This window comes from Ips typographus, linkage group LG3 (genome assembly GCF_016097725.1).
Source record: "Ips typographus isolate SLU linkage group LG3, UJ_Ityp_2.0, whole genome shotgun sequence".
NCBI lineage: Eukaryota > Metazoa > Arthropoda > Insecta > Coleoptera > Curculionidae > Ips > Ips typographus.
The window spans coordinates 8557350-8576900 of record NC_138424.1 but is presented as its reverse complement, the minus strand read 5'-3'; the positions used below and the strand labels follow the sequence as shown (position 1 = coordinate 8576900).

At 34.4% G+C, this 19551-nt stretch overlaps 4 protein-coding genes across 6 annotated transcripts in view; 3 read left to right on the top strand and 1 right to left on the bottom strand.

Annotated features, from left to right (window-relative positions):
- The first annotated feature begins 95 nt into the window (after positions 1-95).
- RfC4 (replication factor C subunit RfC4) lies at positions 96-1635 on the top strand. Its single transcript, XM_081975236.1, has 6 exons — positions 96-291; positions 352-463; positions 580-984; positions 1038-1247; positions 1309-1422; positions 1480-1635. The coding sequence occupies exons 1-6, from the start codon at positions 191-193 to the stop codon at positions 1591-1593; spliced, it is 1056 nt and encodes a 351-aa protein (XP_081831362.1). The 5' UTR covers positions 96-190; the 3' UTR covers positions 1594-1635.
- Positions 1636-2345: 710 nt separating this feature from the next.
- LOC145726220 (rifampicin phosphotransferase-like) lies at positions 2346-12817 on the top strand. The gene is made up of 27 exons (XM_081975213.1): positions 2346-2704; positions 2756-2877; positions 2936-3074; positions 3125-3296; positions 3691-3801; positions 3854-3932; positions 3977-4122; positions 4179-4303; positions 4354-4667; positions 4723-4868; positions 4921-5060; positions 5116-5251; positions 7826-7973; positions 8033-8134; positions 8189-8258; positions 8315-8418; positions 9380-9511; positions 9596-9748; positions 9799-9965; positions 10019-10239; positions 10394-10511; positions 10563-10689; positions 10742-10896; positions 10949-11176; positions 11494-11705; positions 11761-11859; positions 12355-12817. Exons 1-27 carry the CDS (start codon positions 2599-2601, stop codon positions 12477-12479), a joined length of 3897 nt encoding a protein of 1298 aa, XP_081831339.1. The 5' UTR covers positions 2346-2598; the 3' UTR covers positions 12480-12817.
- Positions 12485-19551, bottom strand: part of LOC145726223 (bicaudal D-related protein homolog) — a 50366-nt gene continuing 43299 nt past the window's right edge. For 2 of the 3 annotated variants that reach the window (XM_081975221.1, XM_081975222.1), the window contains exons 4-10: positions 18439-18570; positions 18194-18375; positions 18070-18137; positions 17725-17924; positions 13441-13584; positions 13123-13380; positions 12485-13065 (exon numbers count right to left, since the gene is read on the bottom strand). In XM_081975221.1, the coding sequence (XP_081831347.1) occupies positions 12922-13065; positions 13123-13380; positions 13441-13584; positions 17725-17924; positions 18070-18137; positions 18194-18375; positions 18439-18570 (1128 nt within the window). In that variant the 3' untranslated portion in view covers positions 12485-12921. The remainder of the gene's footprint in view (positions 13066-13122; positions 13381-13440; positions 13585-17724; positions 17925-18069; positions 18138-18193; positions 18376-18438; positions 18571-19551) is intronic. The other variant, XM_081975223.1, reaches the window with a different exon arrangement.
- On the top strand, positions 15102-16809 carry LOC145726233 (BRISC complex subunit FAM175B-like). Its single transcript, XM_081975238.1, has 2 exons — positions 15102-15328; positions 15382-16809. Exons 1-2 carry the CDS (start codon positions 15245-15247, stop codon positions 16294-16296), a joined length of 999 nt encoding a protein of 332 aa, XP_081831364.1. The 5' UTR covers positions 15102-15244; the 3' UTR covers positions 16297-16809.

The following is a 19551-nucleotide window of genomic DNA, read 5'->3' as shown; positions in this document are numbered from 1 at the left end:
ATGAGGTCATGTGATTACTGTTAATAAAATGTGAGTAGTATCACGTGACATTACTTAAAAAACATTTGATTATTTATAAAAGAGTTAGGTTAGTGCATTCTAACCACAATTTTGAAAATAGGAGGGAAATTTTGTGAAACAATAATAAATAAAACAAACTTTGTGTAAATCTACAATTATTAAAATAGAAATGTCGGGAGTTGTTGAAATTATGGACATAGACGACCCTCAGCCAGGTCCATCTAAACCAAGAGAGGAAACCCAAATAAAGAAACCTTCAAACCTACCTTGGTAAGTGTTTCTTTCTTTCTTAACAATTTTACTTTACCTAGTTATTACTACTTCTACCAGGATTGAAAAATACAGACCGCAAACATTTCAAGAAATCGTAGGCAATGAAGACACCATTACTAGACTTTCAGTGTTTGCCAGACAGGGCAATGTACCTAATGTGATAATTGCTGTAAGTTTATTTTGATTCATACTACATACTACCAACTTTTCGCCCTTAATAAGTTTGTGTAGTACAAGTCTGGCAATCAAGCTATTTTATTGGAATCAGTCATAATAACTTTTTAGGGTCCCCCAGGTGTAGGTAAAACCACCACAATACTTTGCCTGGCAAAAATCCTGCTAGGTCCAGCATTTAAAGATGCTGTCCTAGAATTAAATGCTTCCAATGACAGAGGTATAGATGTGGTGCGAAATAAAGTGAAAATGTTTGCCCAGCAGAAAGTCACCCTGCCACCAGGCAGGCATAAAATCATCATTCTGGATGAGGTGGATAGTATGACTGAAGGTGCCCAGCAAGCTTTAAGGAGAACCATGGAACTCTACAGTAACACCACTAGATTTGCTTTGGCTTGCAATTACAGTGAGAAAGTCATAGAACCTATTCAATCTAGATGTGCCATTTTGAGGTACTCTAGACTTACTGATGCTCAAGTTTTGGCTAGAGTTATACAGATTTGTCAAAAAGAAAATGTATGTAAATAAAACTTAGTTGATAGTGTTTTTATATTGGTGTAATTATGCAGATTAAGTACACTGAAGATGGATTGGAGGCCATTGTGTTTACTGCACAGGGAGATATGAGGCAGGCATTAAATAATTTACAGTCAACTCACAATGGGTTTGGGGAGGTAAATTCAGAGAATGTTTTTAAGGTTTGTGATGAGCCACATCCAATGTTGATTAAAGATATGCTCAAGCATTGTATTGAGAGTGATATCAGAAAGGCTTACAAGGTATTTTGCTTCTTGATCATGTTTGAGGATCAAAGTTTTTTTGTTGTTTGATATTTTCTAGATAGTAGAACATTTGTACAGTTTGGGCTATGCCAGTGAAGACATAATAAAGAACATTTTTAAAGTATGCAAAAACATGGATATGGAGGAGGCGGTTAAATTAGCTTTTATTAAGGTGAGTTTTTTGAAATTTATCATTGACAATTCTGTACAAGTGTTTGCAAAACTACAGGAAATTGGATTAACTCATCAAAGAATTATTGAAGGGCTCACTACTTTACTGCAAATGTCAGGATTGCTTGCAAGATTGTGTATGGCTGCTGAAGCCACAAAGAAAAGTATTTAATTGAGTTATTTTTGGTTTTATAATAAAATTCAAACTGTCAGATGTTTTTGTTTTTATTTTGTTGTAATCCAAGCTGGGAAGACCATTTGTTGGTCAGGAGACAATGACCTAGTCACAGGTATACATTATACAGAGTAATTTTTTTGAGTCTGTTTTAAAGAAAAAATGCAGAAACATGTCTAATTCATACTCATTTTATTCATAGTTATATTCAATTTTATTCTGAAAATTTCTGACTATATTATTTTCTAATTGTTTCACTAAAATGCACTTATTACATCATATTCTGGTGCTGAAAGATTGAACTACGAGAAGCGGGCACTGTATTACGAAAGTTTTTCTTATTTTTGAATTTATAAATTATGGGTTATATAATATACAAACTTTTTTACATTTGGTTAGTAGACCATAATTTAAATCTGAACTACAAATCAGTTGGTCTGATTTGAAGCCTCTTTCACCTGCATTTTAGTGATTTAGATTTAATTGTTTGGTCCACTTTAGATTATTTACTTGATATCCACATGTAATGGTAAATAAGAGATAAAAACGCCATTTATTATAATGGGGAAGGATTTAAAACTAAACGAACCTTATCGATGATTACACGTTGCTATAGAGGAGTAATCAAACGTGTTTTGTGCTTCTAATACAGAAATTCATCAGCAGTAAACAGTATGAATGTTTCTGCTACATTAAATAACATAAATATTTAGATTTACTCTTTAAATTACCCCTGTTCATGTTTTTAACACTGTCCAGGTTGCAGTATAATTTCAGCAAAACATACTCATAAAATATAATCATTATTTTGAATTGGCTGATGTGTTCATCACCAAGATAACTGCTATGTAGTGCAGGATCGGAATCAAATTTTTCTACACCGGACCTGACTTATGGTATGGTTTGAGCAGTGTACATCGCGATCGCGATTGAAAAAAAATTCGACAACCTCTGGCTTAGTTGATTGTTGTCGGTCTTCTAAGTAACTGATGCGCACATACAATGGATTTGTTTGGCTTAATTCGCGTCGAAGTGTTTGTGCTTTTACCGGTGTTTTTGTACTTTTTATTTTATAAGAACAGTGGTCGCAGTTTATATACTGGACGAGGTAGTCGCTGACACTTCTTTGAAAGGTCTTCAAGTAAATTGTGTATTTCAGATTACTTCTATCCTATAAAATACCTTTTGGCTAAAAAAGTCGTAAGGGCCGCACAGGAAAAAAGCCGAAAAGCCCGGGAAAAATTAAAAAATGACTCTGAAGTGGTTTTTACATCCCAAAAGGTTGTGACAAAAATTATATTGGAAGGTATAACTTTAACTAACCACGTTATTCCTACAGGACTCCTATTACCAGTCATTTTCGGCCACCGATCAAAATGGGAACAGTCTTAAATTAAAATTTGTTTTGAGACCTTTGAAGACAGCGGAAGTTATTTTAGTTCTCAAGCTTGCCAACGGCCGTCTGTATACTTTTCCAGGTAGTTCAAGTGGCGTAAAACTAGAACAAAACCGTACAAGTATATTGTAGGTGGTGAAAATGTACGCGTTACTAGCGTTAAGGATTTTAAGTGGAAAATCAACGGACTTAGCATTGAAACCTTAGAACCTTATAGACGGTTAAGGGTGGTTTTCAACGGGCTGTTACAGGATATCAGTAATGAAGAAGAGGAAAAAATTGATCATGTACGATTTAATTTTATGTAAGTATATCTTTAACTAATAACTTAAATAAATCAGCAGTTTCGTGATATGATTTGATTTTTTTGTATATTTCAAGGGTATAAATCTTGAAAATGTATACAATTGTACATTTGAACACTATCAAAATTTACTGTATGTAATCAGTTAATTCGTCACAAAAAGCAAACACTTATTGCTTCCATCTGAATTCTAAGCAAAAACGCTAAGGGGCGGTACTTTCACCTCTGGATAAATTTATACTTTTTCCAGGATTCCTCCAGGAATTATCTTTGGAATAAAATTATTCTGAAGTGAAAGTACTGAATAATAAGATGGAAGCGAAAAATTTGTTTTTGTTAATTATTAAAGTTTAGATTTCTAAACGTAAATGACTATTTCAACCTGGTATTGCAGTTTCAATTGTTGTTCTGCCCCTAAATTTTACCCTGAAGACTGTGATTCCAGTTTACTAGCTGAAAGTTTAGCAACCAGACCATGGACTGACTCTTCCTGGAAGCATTTTCTGTAAGCCTTCACTGTATTTTACTGCATTTGTACTACAAAGTTCTTGTTTTAGGGTTGGCCACCCTGATGGTTACGAACAGTTCGGTACCCTACTGGGGGTTGTCAACTTGGAAAACGTTGAAGAAGAGCAAGTACTCACGACTTAAATTTAGTGAAAATTAATGTGTTTCTTTAGATATTGAATTTAGCGGCCTGCAGAAGCAGGTATCGGGGCCCTAGTGACAATTCTGAGTTAGATCGGGAAGTTAATGTGTTTCTCGCTGAAACTAACGGGGTGTTGGTTCATTTAACCTTGCGGACTTTACAACAAGAAAAATCCCAGTTGGTTTTTGGTTCAGTTATTCTGAAAAATGTTTTTCTTTAAGAAGTTATTGCAGGTTGAGCTACGGTTATGTATTTCACAAAGGATCGGTTGTCACTCCAATTATTAGCCAGGATGTACGTCTACAGGACATAGCTCCTAACGGAAATCTGCCCGAAATGTTCACCGCACATATTAACGGTTAGTTCTGCAGATTTATTTATAACCACTGGATAAACAAAGTTTTGTAGTTAAAACTGATGGGTACACCTGTGTTTTGTATCTAAACAAATCGGCGATGGTAAAGCAAACAAATTTCCAAGCCGGATGTAACGTTTTTGCTGAATGCAACGTGAATAAAAGCCAGGGAAAAGCTGTAGTAGAACTGTTGTATTCTAATCTCCCCAAACATCAGCAGCTACCTACAGTTTTGAGTGAAAAGAAAGTGCAGATTTTACCCTCTGATTTAGTGGTAAACATACGAAGTGATAATGCACAAATTGTCGATTTGGTGGGAGGAAAAGGCAACTCCTTGGCTTTATTATCCTCCTTACAATCTACAGACGTGAGTCCTGCTGATTATACAGATTGAAAAAATCTTGATAATGACTATCTTGCAGTTTTTCATCCCTGATGGTTTCATTCTAACCATAAACGCCTTCAAAATGCAACTCTCTCAAAGCGCTCTTCTTCAAGAGTCCCTTAATAACATTGAAGATGCATTTTGTGGCAGGAGTTCAGAAAACCCCCAGGAAGTGTGCTCTTTGTATGAATGTTCTTTCTGAAATTTGTAGCAGTGTGAGAACAGATTTTTTTAGAGCTGTCAGGCTGTTTGCCAACGAACCGGTCTACCCAGAAGTGGCCGCCCAAATTACGGACTATTTGTCTAAAATCAAAAGCGACACCATTGATGACGCGATTGATGTGGTTAGTTGGGCGGTACGTTCTTCAGCTATTGGTAAGACTAACCGGATGCGTTTACTTGCAGTTGAAAACATGTTAGAACATTTTAGGGGAAGATTCGGAAGAGTTATCAGCCGCTGGACAAAACGAGACCATTTTGGGGTGTGTTACTAACGATGAAGTTTTGAGGGCTGTTTCTAAATGTTGGGCCTCACTTTTTACATATCAAAGTGTACAATATCGGTGGTAAGTTATGTTATAATTGATCTGTGATAATATATTTTCATCTTCAAAATGGAGCGAACTATTAAAGCTGAGTATTTATGAGAAAATACACAAACAGATTTTAGTCAGTTGCACGTAACAATTTATTAAAAACTACTAAACTTTTTTCCGAATTCCTAAAAATAGTTTTTTCTAATTATGGCATATAAAGTGACACTTTTCAAAACTGATTAGAGTGACAAAACGTTTTACTTTATGTAACTAGTTACATAAAGTATCACTTTATGTAACTAGTTATGAAATGTTCATTTCATCACTCCCTGTTTTTATGCATTTCCGTAGAAACATATGGGCGACATCCATCATAACATGTCGTTGTCACTGTTTATACAAGGTGCTATAAAAGTGAATATTTGTGTTAAATCACTTTAAAAGATGGTTTTTACCGCTTTTTGGTCAAAATTTATTATTGCATTACAAGTAGCTAATTATTTATTTAAATTTAGTTTCACCTTTTTAGCATGTTAGGAAGTGTATGTTAGCTGTAGCATTGGTACATATGAATCTACTGCTATACAGGGTGGTCCAGTTTTAAGTGTCAATAATTCACCATTTGATAGCTAATCAAAAAATAAGTTGACTTGCATTATGTCATTTTTCTGAAAAACGTTTCCTAAAGAAGATACAGTCCTCCAAATTTCAATTTAAAAAATCGTTTTATATTTTAAAACTGAACATCCAAGACTTGTGAAAGTTCAAATTTGTACTGAATAGTCTAAAAACTTTTTTACTACTAGGAATGGTCTTATAATTCGCTTTCTCAGACCGTCATCCTGGTTGAGTGTCTGAAACTGGCATTCAAGAACTAAAAAAAGTCCGGAAATCAAGACAACGATTGTATTGTGAATGAAACTCATTTTTTACTACTAAAAATAGCATAAAAGTTGACTTTTAATGCTAGAACGGACCTTACTAGGACTAAAGAGAGTCCAAAAGTATATTTTCAAGACTTTAATTGGTGTACAACTCAATTTTCTGGACTGGACAACAAGTCTAGAAGTAAATTAAATTTTCGGACATTTTATTTCTAAAAATTAGTTCTCAAGACTATTATTAGCATTTAGTACCAAAATTTTTTGCTTTTATTACTGAAGAAACTTGACTTTTGGAAATAGTCTTAAACTCGATTTTTCAGTCTTAAAAAGTACTAAAAACAGTCTGAATTTCTTAGAGATGCTACAATTTATTGCATCTATGAGTGTAGAAGTCAATTTAATAGTGAAGAAGCTTGAAATAACATTTTCAAGATTATGGTCAGTGGACAAACTGGCTTTTAGGCCTGATAAGTCAAAAACTTTGTAAAGATAGTCTTGAAACTCGATTTGAGGCACTGAAAACAGCCTTAAAATACTAAAAACAGTCTAGTTTATTAAGAAATACCCGAATTTTTAGCACTGAGATGTCTAGAAGTCGATTTAATAGTGACAAAGCTTGGAATGCTATTTTAAGTCTATGAAGAATGTAAAAATTGTTTTTTAAGTTTGCTATGTCAATAACTTGGTGAAGATAGTCTTGAAACTCGATTTTCCAAGCTGAAAGCAGTTTTGAAGCACTAAAAATAGTCCAGAATTCGAAGAAAATGAAAAGCAAAGAAAAAGGCACGAAATGTTAGTTTTCAAGACAATTTTCATGAATCTAATGTCAATGTCCTGCATCTAAAAGAAATTTGTCTTCAAATTATGAAAACTTTCTTCAAATGCAAATTTTAAGCTTCTGATGTCACTTTTCATTAGTTCAGAAACATTTTGGGGTTCAAGTCAATTTTTAAGATTTAAATGTATGAATTTGTAGTAATAATAAATTCTTGAAAAAGTAGTTTTTATGTCTACAAGTCAATTTTTAGTATTAAAGTCTCTCGATTTGCATGAAAACTGGTTACAAACACAATTTTTAAGCTTCTGAAATTTTTATCTTTTCTAATTCAATTTTCAAAACTAGTCTTTAGTTTGTCTGGAAATAAGTCTTTTAGTTTGTCTGGAAACTATGAAAACTGGCTACAATAATATTTTTTAAACTTCTTAAGTGAATTTTCCGTTTCCAAGACAATTTTTAAGTTGGGTTAGGTTAGTTTTGGGTCTTTGACGGTAATAACGTGTAATAAAGTGCTTGTTCCAAATTTGATCAATATTGCTCCAACGGTCTGACAGTTATGACAAAAAAAACGATTTTTTAAACAGAAATTTGAACGACTGTATTTTCCTTAGGAAGCACTTTTCAGGAAAATGACATAATGAATGTCAACTTATTTTTTAATTGGCTATGGACTGGTGAATTAATTTAAAATTGGACCACCCTGTATAACCCATTATTTTATATAAATAAACACATTTAATGAAAAAATTTGATTATTTATTATTGCGTATTTAGCCATAGTACTGGAAATTCGCATTTTTGGACGTTGATGAAAGATTCGTCAGAAAGCTGAAAATTATAGTAAATTCAATTAATATTGCCGCTTAATTTATGTCTTTAGTCCAATCAAATTATTTTAGGACAGTTTGTACTGAATTTCTGAACAACATACACTTTTCGTAGGCAACATGGTATTCCGATTAAATCAGAAATGGCGGTGGTAATTCAAAAAATGGTGCCCGCCGAAGCAGCTGGTGTGCTGTTCACTTGGCACCCGACCACCTCAAATCCCTCCCAAATGGTTGTGACCTCTAATTTCGGTTTGGGAGAGGTAATTCCACAAGTCATAAACCTTTTAAACATTAATGAATTTTTATTTTGCGTATTCAGAGCGTGGTTTCAGGCAAATCGGACCCAGACACCTTCATTTTAAGCCGCACTTATCTGGGGGATGTTAGTTTGACTGAACGGCAAATCGGTACCAAAGATAAGGTACTGGCATGACGAAACCGCAAAATGGTTTAAGAGATATTTTAGTATTTGTAGGTTTTCACATTAACCGAGAATGGTGTCAAGGAAATCACCACTTCCAGCAGTAAAGACCTGAGTAAAGATGGTTAGTCGCGTTGAAAATACATTTAACTCTAATCTAACCAGTTTGTTTTAAAACAGTTTGGAGTTTATCTGACGAGCAAGTAATTCGGTTAGGAGAAGTTGGAGTGTCTTTAGAAGAAGCTTTTAGCGGACCTCGGGATATTGAATGGTCATTTTACAAAGTAGGAACTCTTTTACTCAATTAAACTATGACTTTTGGTTAATTTTAACATTCGGTTGATAACCGTTTTAACAGAACTCAAGTAGTATGACATTAATGTCAATGGTTGTCTGTTATTCTTGATCTTGCTGATTTAAATATTTGAGTAACTGTTTTTAAACTGGTTTTAAAATTTGTTTATGACAATATAAGTGGGGTCAAAGACCAATATACACACGGCTTTGGAGAGTTGGTTAACTTCCTAAATTAATCTACTTCAATGTAGAATAAAAAAATATAGATTTGAGTATTTGAGATCTTTGGAGGTTCTGCACTCAAATATTATTCAATTCATTCCACGTTTAAAATAATATAATAAATAATAATCCCATAGAAAGAAATGAACCAAGCTATGAGCTCAAATCAGCTAATCCATCTATTATACTGAAAGTGGGTTAACTTAAATTTGTACTTCAGCAACATTATTTAAAAATATGGGAAAAACGCAATATTTGACATCATGCAGTTTGAAAACGTTTGTTTTACTTAAAAGTTTGTGAAATCACACAACCATTTAGCTAGAAAGAAGTATAACAATAAAAAAATATTTCAGATTCGGTTCTCTTAATTTTATCATTTTCATAGAGCATTCGATAATTGGAATATTTGTAGACTTTGTATTTGAAATCTTTTTTGTTATGAAAATTTTGAAATTACGAATTATTCACTCAATTGTTTTAAATATTACGGGCTTCTTTCACAAAATATAAAATTTCTTTCGAAAAGCAGTATAAGGAATATGCTCTTCCGTATACCTATTTTGCGGCAAACAACTCTCACAGTGCTCTGAAGCGGTGGCCGCTTTCGTATAGAGTAATAAAGTCTATTTTTCTTTTAACAATATGTAATTACAGCACAAACTAAAACAGCACAACTTTAAAAAAACTTTACTGTATATTTTAATACAATTATTACGATATAAGGGAGACTTGTATTTGCTTCAATCTCGGCCAATCACCACACTAACCAGCTGGACTGATTTTGAACTCACCCATGAACAAGACACCCCTTGTGTGACCGAAAATAGTTTGTATACTATTGCCAATACTGGAGAGGTACGTTTCTATATTTGGGCTTTTTTGTTGTTTACAGAAGACTCTAAAAAACTTTACAAAACTATTAACAAGCTTTTTCGTAAGGTTTTTCCTACTGCTCTATCAACTTTGTGCCGTTCTGCATCTATGCCATTCATAGACAGAGGTATTCAATTAAATCTGAGTCCGGACGTGGAACCTTACTACTTGAGAACCACGCCAGTTTTCTCTAACCGTGCTTTCCTTGACTGCATTAACGTAAGTTCTGATTTAAACCCAAACTGTTTGGTTCTTAAAAATTATTGTAGATTCTTTATCGCTCGGCCAGGTCCGAAAATATTCAAATTTCAACCAAAATCTTGGATCTAGCAGTTTTTGGCCACCAAGTCATTAACGACCGTATAGTGAAGATGGTACGGGATCGCTTAGCTCCCATGACCTTTTTAGAGTCTGTAAAACCATTTTACAAGATGTGGTTAGTACCCTAATTATATTTAATTCAGTAGCGCTGAGTAAACCGTTTTAAAGGATACATTCAAGAAGTGTTAATCAAATTGTGGAAAAGTGCCAGCAGCATGTTAAAGCAAAAGGTTATAATATAAATGAGGGAGACAGCGCTGAAGTTATTTATGAAAAATTAGTAAAGAGCACCTTTTTGGAATTGCCCAGCTACAGTCATCCGATTAGTAGTCAGATTTCGATTTTCTGGCAAATCATTTGTATGGTAGTACTTGTAGGACGAGAGAAAGGTTAGATATAAATTTGTTTAGACAGAATTTGTTAATATTGTTGTAGTATTTGCCAAAGTAACGTCAATAGGTAAATGCTACTATAATATTGCTCAGATCTTTGATTTTTAAGTGACACTGAGTGAACTTTTCTTAGTACAAAAATTATTTACAGAATTAAATCAAAGTCATTATGCTGACTTTGCTAACATTTTGTCATCTTGCGAAGACGTTGAATCTGCTGATGTACCTTTGTGTTTAAGTAAAATTGCAGCTATCATAAGAGACGAAGGGTAATTCTAGTTTTCACTAATTTTCTTTAAACAATTTATAATTGCCTTTAGGTATTCCGATGAGTTTTGCACTATAAAACCCGAATTTGGCGTTGAGTGGCTACGAACCAAATGTCCTGCTGCTTATACGGTTTTTGAAGAGTTTTTAGCCAAACACGGTCATCGAGGTTTAGGAGAGGTAGCAGCCACTTTCAATTATAACTTGTTTGTATAACAACAATTTTTTCTAGTTTGACATAATTAACGAGACTTGGGGTTTGAATCCCCATCAAGTAATTCCCATGATTCAAGCCAACGCCAGGCACATGCTTGATTACACTAAAGTTCAAAAATCAATTGACGAAGTGATTCGTGAGTTGGTTTCACCAATTAGTCTGATCGGACGGTACTCACTTTTCCTGTTATGCCTATAGTTTTGTTTAACAGTAATATTTTAGGCGAATACTGAGGTACGCTTTGAAAAAGCTTAGAACCGCAGTTGGGCAACGAGAGCAAACAAAATCAGCGTTTATTTATGCTATTCACCAAAGTAGATTAGGTTTTCGGCAGTTGGCTAAAGCTATGGTGGCACGAGGACTTCTTCCAGCAGAAAATCTAATTTTTCACTTAACTCAACAGGAAATTGGGGAGATTTTGAAGGCTTCCAATCCGGTTCTCATTAGCAAGTAAGTTTGTTCTTTTGTAAAAATGATGATAAGTACTTACGATGACAGAACAGTAAAGGATTGAGGAAGGGTGCTACCGAAAGACTCAAAAATAATTAAAATTTCACGATTTTTGCTATTTTCTGTCTTTGATTAAGAGGGTGTTCAGGAACATGGCAAAATCAAGGTAAAACAGGGCAATATAGTAATGTTGTAGAAACCTGCTTTATCCCATTTTAGTTTTGCCATAATTCTTCTTTTGCTCTCTCTCTGTGTAATTAAACTGTAATGAACAATTTAGGACATCAAACTTAGCCCTTTTATTGTATTTTTAATAGGGCTATTAGACGACAAAAACTTTACCCCAAATGGAACAATTTCAAATTTCCGGAACTGTGCTACGGTTTGCCACAACCGCAAAACGACTTCGAAATCCACGCCGAGTTACTTCCCGGCTCCAAGTGCCAGGGCACTCCGGTTTGTACCGGAAGTGTGCAGGCTAGGGCCTGTGTGATTACTCATTTAGATGAAATTGGCATTTTAGAAAAAGGTTTGCTTCTATTTATATTGTGATGTCTCAGTGCTAATTGAATTTTGTCTTTAAGGAGATATTTTGATCACTTTTAGTACGGATATTGGGTGGACGCCGTATTTTCCCATGTTGTCAGGGATTGTTACCGAAATTGGAGGTTTGGTATCTCATGGTAAGCACTTATCGTAAAATAGTTACACAGTGTTCATGGTATTTAATTTATCTAGTTGATTGAATAGTTGTACCCCATTTTTTATTTTATTTAGGTACTCATCTCAATGTGATCAAAATGGAACAAATAAGTTGATAACTTGAAACCATTTTGATTTAACTGGTAACTAACTAACCCTTCTATGAAGGTTTAATGTTGCTTTAAATGTGACAGGATCTATTACTGTTGAAGTAACATTTATCAGTGATCGAGGGATAACATAAATCTAAGACTCTTTAAAATCGACTAAACTGGCCCTATTAACTGAAAATAGTACAGATATGGCACAGCAAAGCAGGTCTTTAGGGAATTCTCTGTTATTGTTGTTTCCTCCCTTCCTTGGAAGGAAATAACAATCATCACCCTTATATTAGATGAAATATGTGCTGTTATCAACTACAAAGATCCACCCAATTACACAAGCAGATAAATTGAATAGATATTTATTTTCTTTAGGTGCGGTTGTGGCCAGGGAATACGGCTTGCCATGCATTGTAGGAGTGAAAAATGCTACCAAATTATTTAAGACTGGTGACATTGTGTTCTTGTCAGGGAAAACTGGAGAACTTGGAAAAATTTAACTACATTTTGATAAAATAACTTTATTTCGTTTTGAAAACTTGTAAGGCTGCTTTTGGTTAGTTGGACGGACGCTTTCAATTTTAGCAGCCGGTTAAAATTAACAATAAATTGCACGCACTCTTACCAGTTAACAACATAAAAAGCGTCGAAATTCGGCACTATTGATAAGCAATTGGTACTTTTAGTGTAGCTTAAATTGAATAAGTTAAAAATGTACAAAAAAAATTGTATATGCTAATAATAATTGCACTATAGTTAAGTACACCAGTAAATATTATCTGTTAATACTTGAAAAACGTGTAAAATATACACACTTATAAAACTCTCTTAAAAATCACAGTTTTAGTTTATCATTTTTTATATCGTATCTGCTATGATATTTACAATAATAGTTTCTAGTTTTTAGTAAAATTGATTGACTGGCGGCAACAGTGTAAAGCGCTATCGTTGCATAAAGAAATTCAACAGTCTTATTCTTCTTGGGGGTACTGGGGGCGTCTGCTGCTGCTCTATGTTCCGAGTTTTCAGCTCGTGATTCGACAGTTTATGTCTCAGTTGTTCATCCAGAAGCTCTTGCATGTCCATCTGAAATAATTTTCTGCTGCTTCAACTATTAAACAACTTAGAGAAAAGTGTTTTTACCTGCCACTGCTCCAACTGTTGACTCATTTCAACTTTTTGCTGGATGACCTCCAATAGTTGACTGTTGGCCTGCATCAACTCCACTCTAGTCTTTGCCAATTCCACTTCAGCTTTTGTTCTCCTTTGAACCGCCAAGTCTCTATCCTCTCTCGCTTTGACCACTACTTCATCCTGGGCCAATGATGTGTCGCAGGCGTCGTGACGCGCCCTGTCTCTCTCTTCCAAGGCTGCTTGAAGCTCTACTTCACACACTGAAGCCTAACAATGAATACATTTCTTAAGTGTCAATAATACAGAGTCAAATATTATTTCACTTACTTTACTGCTAAGTTCGTTAAGTCTGTCCATCCTTTTTTGAAGTTCCTCATCCCTCTCCTGAATTTCTCTACGGGCCTGTTCCAGTCGTTCGAGCAATCGGACTACATCGGTGTCAAGTACCAGTCCTACTAGTTCTTGCGCTACCTAGAAAGATAATCAGAAATGATTTATGAATCAAGGATCATTATTAACATTTATTGCTCTCGCAGTAATCAGAAATACTAAGCAAACTATAAAATGTGACTAAATTTCTGAGAGGAGGTGGTTTTTCCAAAATAAAACAGAAATTTTAGCATTTACTACATTGCGTGTCCCGTTTGTGTTGGCCAAAAATGATGATGGCAAATATGAGTATTTCATGGAACAAGGCGGATTAATACGTAAAAAATAGGGTTTTTTGTCTTGGACATATCTTTTCCGAGGGATTTCTCCTGGGAAAAAAATATTTACCAGTGGACTAACTGGTAAATACTAAACTTTTTGTTTTGTACTCGTATTTATCTTTGACGTGCACGACAATGTTCTGGGCCAGTTTTCTCAGTTATTTCCGTAAAAACTGCTTTGACCAAAGAAAACAGAAGTTTTGGGCTTCAATTTGACGTTTGAACGAACTTCCTCACTCTCACAGGGACCAAGTTAGAAACTGTCAAATGATGGCATCTTCAATAAAACTTTTTTACTTGCATTGCTTTATTTCCGAGCAAATGTCTCAGTTATTTGTGATTTAAAAGAAAAGGTGATATTACGAGCTACATTTTGACGTTTGAATAAACCTCCTAACTGTCATAGGGACTCGTGAGGAGCTGTCAAATTGTGACACCTTCCCTATTTCTAGTACAGTTACACTGTTGTATTTCATGTCAAATATCTCGGTTATTTGTGATTTTTGAAAGAAAATTGTATGCAGGTAAAAGAAATCCAAAATCACGTGTTACATTTTGACGAACCTTCGAGCTGTCATAATAACCAAGTTAGGAGATGTCAAATTGTGACACCTTCACTATTTCTAGTACAGTTAGTTAAGGATCTTTACCAGAAACAGAAAAAAAAAACAGTTTGCAGATTTTTTTTATATTTATTTTGACTGGGGAAATCGAGTTGACAGATGAACCTTATTATTTTTGTTCAACATAAACAGGACACCCTGTATAAAGAGATTATAAACCTGCTGGTCACCCTGAGAAGACCCATATCATCTACAATGGACCATTTTCCAAAATTACCATAACATCAAAACATCTGCTAGCCAAACCACCTTTGAAAGAAAAGTTTTTTTTACTGAAAGCTGTAAACTCTATAATAGGGCAACAAGAGCATGGGGGTGCAAGGTTTCAAGTATCACTTGCACTTGGTTTCCCAGTGTACTTGCTTTATACTAGATTCAAAAACCAGTTGTAATGTAGTTAAATTACCATCAAACGCAAAGTGAAGCAGCTCAAATTGTTCTTTGTTATTTAAATAATTGTTTTTCTGCATTTTTGCCCCTAGCTCCTTGTAGTGCCCCACAGCCCCACCCAAACCAAATCCTAACATTCCTAACCTAACTTACAAAACAAAAACAAAACTTAACCTACAAACTGCTGTCAGTGCTGTCTTACATCAAAAGTCACTCCGTCAAACAAAATACACAATGACATGACATTACTATTAGAAAACAAACAAAAAGAAGAAAGTAAGGTTATGATGAGTAATGGGCGTTTGATGACTTGTTTTCACTCTTTAATGATTCAGGAAAAGTTAAATACCTTAAAGTTAACTTTAGAGATTTTAAAGGCCCCTTTGCCATTCCCCTGAGGTTAAAACTATGGTGCAACCAGCTACAGTATCGTTTTCAGGACCCGCCTTGTCCTATTTATTATTCGAAAGTAGCCAAGAATCAGTCAGACAGGTATGTTTACATGTAGTTAATCAAAAACCCCCTTAAACTCTACTGCCTTTTAGTATGGGTTCTTGTTGGGTGAAATCGTACAAACCGAGACGACTTTGATCACTGACAATGATCAGAATCATGTAAACATCTCTAGAATAGTGAAAATCAACTCGGTTGTGCCCTTTGCCAGCCCCACCTGGTTTGGTACAGGTCGAGTAGATAAGGAGGAGTTGAAGACGTATTTGGGGCCCGGTTTCGCAAAAGTGGTCGCGTGGTACAAGTTTTCCCATTCCCCAACAATGGAGTTAACAATCAAAGAAAGGTCAATGTATGACCAATTCAAAAATATCTTTGAAGTTTCACCTGATCTATTCCCAGTGTGTTTTGTGAAAAGTGAAGCTAGTGAGAACTTTTCAACCCACAGTTTTCAACAAAGTTTTGCCCTGTTTGAGAATGGCAACTTTGTTAAACTTGACATGCGCATGCCCAATCTAGGAGACCCCAATAATATGTACAGTAATTCAGAACCCCCTTCAGAACTATTTAACAAAATAGTTTCAACAATTAAAACTGACTTGGAAGGCACCACTGGAGTGGCAGCAATCACAGCCATTGAAAATGCTGTTCAGAAAACTATTGACAACACTGTTGTTGAGTTAGCTGCTGCAGAACTAGAATTGTTTGAGTTGGAGAAGGAAGTAGCATTGTTGCTACAAAATCAATGTTTTGAGGTAATAGAAAAGGAGTCTGAAGAGAAAATGGAAGAAGACACAGTACACAACAGTGAAGAACCACAACAAATACCACCACCAAAAAGTAAAAACACTGGGGAACCAGAGCAAATATCACCAAAAAAGGATGACACAGAAGAATTAGATGAACTGAAATCAAGTACAGAAGCAGCACCAGAAGTGAAGAAAGCTAAACAAAGCACAAGGAAAAGCAAAAGGAATACATCTAAAAGCCGTAATAAATTATCTGGATAGAATGTGAAAAAAGTTACACTCTCCATACAAAAAAAAAAAATGTGATTTTTTAGTTTTTATCTGTCTCTAAAAAGTTTATTTTTATATGTATAAGTGTTAAGCATCAATTATACTATCCAAACTCACTCCACAATGTTTGTAATTTTTTTTTAATTGCAAGAAAAAAATATATTTATATTTATTAAGAACTTCTTAGGCTTTCAGTTGTGATGAGGACTTGAGTAAAAGACTATGATTATCAATAATATAAATTCTTACAAGTACTTTTAACAATAAATAAGGACAAGGAGGTGAGCCCTATAAAGTGCTTTAGGGTTTTGTGGTATGTCCCTTTACATTTTATTGTAATTATTAATCATATCAAATGAACACCATTAGTTTTCATTTGAGGGATACCCTAAGAAGTTTTTGTTGTTCTAACTAAAGCACTATTCTTAATTTATTTATAGTGTTAGGATTTTTTAATTTGTGTTGACTTGTACTAAATAAACAAAACAATATTTAAAGTGCAAACTGATCTTATTACTTTTTTTAAATTGCCTTAATGGAAAAACCTAGGTCAGGTACTTATTGCCAAACCTACAAATAATGTTTTACAAAAGTAGGTATGAAAGCCTTTTTAGATTTTAGGGATTATTTTGGAAATAGTAAAAGCAAAGTTTACAGAATACAGTATTGTGTAGGTAAGGCGAGTTTTTCCATAGTAATCACACCCTTTATTTTAAAACATCTTGTATACATATTTTGTATGGAAGGCGTATATTTTACAATACAAAAGGTCTTTTAATATCACCTGTGGCGCGCGTAGCACAACCATAGAATCACTTAGATAGTGGTGGTTTACACTGTGCTATTTTGCGCCTAATTTGACACATTCTCAACTAAGCTTGTTGTCTGTAAAACCGACTTGTATGTGAGTGTCGATGAGGAACGGGGATAAGAGACTACTTAGTTAAAATAAACATAATTTGGGAAACCCACTCTTTGTATAATTATTTTTTAAGGGATCAACAAAATAAGTGGTTGGACATTTGTTTTTGATACTAGGAAACTATTTTCCACATACGCAAGGATCATAAAAATGCTTAGAATAAACTTTTTGCATTAAAACTCTCAGTTTCTTTATTAAAAAACGATACGAGTGATTAAAAAATTGGTCTATTCCCGTGCATTATAAGCATGCATAGGTCTGAAAATACACTTTTATTAAATTAATTGCTTTTTTTATATTTGTCGCAGTTTTTCAGCCATTTAGCCCTAAACCATGGTTGTTAAACTAACCGACTTTATTGTATAAAATCTCATGATTTTATCACATTTCTGATGCGCCACTGTTGACCATGTTTCACCTAACTACCTAACTATAAAAAATACTTTCAGACCTTTGACCATCTTGAATCACTCTGTATACAATCAACGTTTTCTTACCTCAGTTAAGAGCCCAGGCGAAAACCGGCTACTGTCCTCCATGGACGTGGTGGAACAATCCGAATGCAGCCCACTATCGTCGTCTTGGTGACTTTTCAACTGTTGAACTAGCGACCTCAGCTGTCGGTACACAGACATGCATTCTTGACTCAGAGTCGGCTCAGAAATGTCCATTTCTGCGAGAAGCGACCGGTGATCACCTTAAGGTAGAGAAGACGAGGGCGAATGGTTAGTTACCCGGGAGTTAGTAACATGTTTATCACGTGAATGTAAATGTTTGGTTTTAGTTGAGTAAATGAATGTGGCATGCAACATTGTCCCTTTCACCTAATTGTATAAACTTACCGTTGAGTCTCTCTTCAATGGACAATTTCTCTTGAGGGAGAGTGTATTCCTTCAAACTTTGTTGGTATCTATAAAACAACGAGTAAAACACCTCAATTTCTTCATTGAAATTAACCGAACAAACCTCATATCTTGCTCCCTGGCATGTCTTTCTAATAAAAGTATCCTATCAGAGGCCTCTTCTAGTGCTAGAGCTAGGTTGTCCCTTTCTTCAGCGGCGCTTCGTAATCTCCGTTCAAGTTCTTTGTTTTTCTCAGCGACTAGTTCTAATTCATCTCTTAGGCCGTCTACGCTACTTAAATGTTGCTGCAAAAGTTGTATTTATATTAATTAAAACAGTTTTTAGTTTGGTTACAAAGAAACACTTACTTGTAAACTAGATTTGCCTAATGAGATCTGCTCCTTATAACTATCTAATTGTTGCCTAAGTTGGGTTTCTACAGATTGTGCTTCTTTCAACTGTTGGGTAAGTCTAGAGTTTTGGGCTGTAAGTTCTTCAACCTAAAAATAAATATTATATTTGTAATTTTGTTATCAATAATGCTTGTTAAATTTGTCAATTTTCTAATTATTTGAGTAAAGTAAACTTTACTAAATCCAAGTTTGGTATTGTTTAAATGTAAGATTTTGAATTAAGTTAAAAATTAATGACACATATTTGAACCGTCGACTTGTGAACGAAGTTCAAGTTAAGTGTACCACCCTTAACTTAAACCACCTTTAAACTTGGTTTAAAGTATTCTGTGGAATACCCCCTTAATAAACAAAGTTATAGCTTTTAAGGGGTATACAGGATGTTCGTAATAAACCTAGCAAAATTTTGAGAAACTTTGTTAAACTCAACTTAATCTCGGTTTAAAATAGGACGCTACAAATGGAGGTTTTTAATTCATTTTCTGTCTATGTAAACTTTTCTACTTATTAAATCTGTTATTACAGCTTTATGGAGAGGTATTCGACGGTTGTCATATTTAAAAATAGACTAAAATTAAGTCAGAAACAGCCAACCAAATGTTACAAATGCCAAAATTGCACTAATGAAGGTACAAAATGCATTCAACCAAAGTCAAACTGATTTTGTAACTTTACAAATGTGTTTCGTGGTTTTGTACCTCTATGGGATTGAATTTGACAGTTTTCAGGTTTAGAACAGAATAAAAAATAGAGCTGTAACCTGTGTAATTGACCTCCAAATGTCATAACTGTCAAAATTCCACTCATAAAGGTATATGTTTGGTACTGCTTATACTTACTGATGTTACTGGATTTTAAGAATGTTTTGTGGTTTTACAGCTTTATGGAAAAGATTTTGATGGTTGTCATATTAAAAAATAGACTAAAATTAAGTCAGAAACAGACAACCAAATGTCACAAATGCCAAAATTGCACTAATGAAGGTATAAAATGTAATCAACAAAAGTCAAACTGATTTTGTTACTTTTCATGTATGTTTCGACAGCCAAATGTCATCTGTCAAAATAT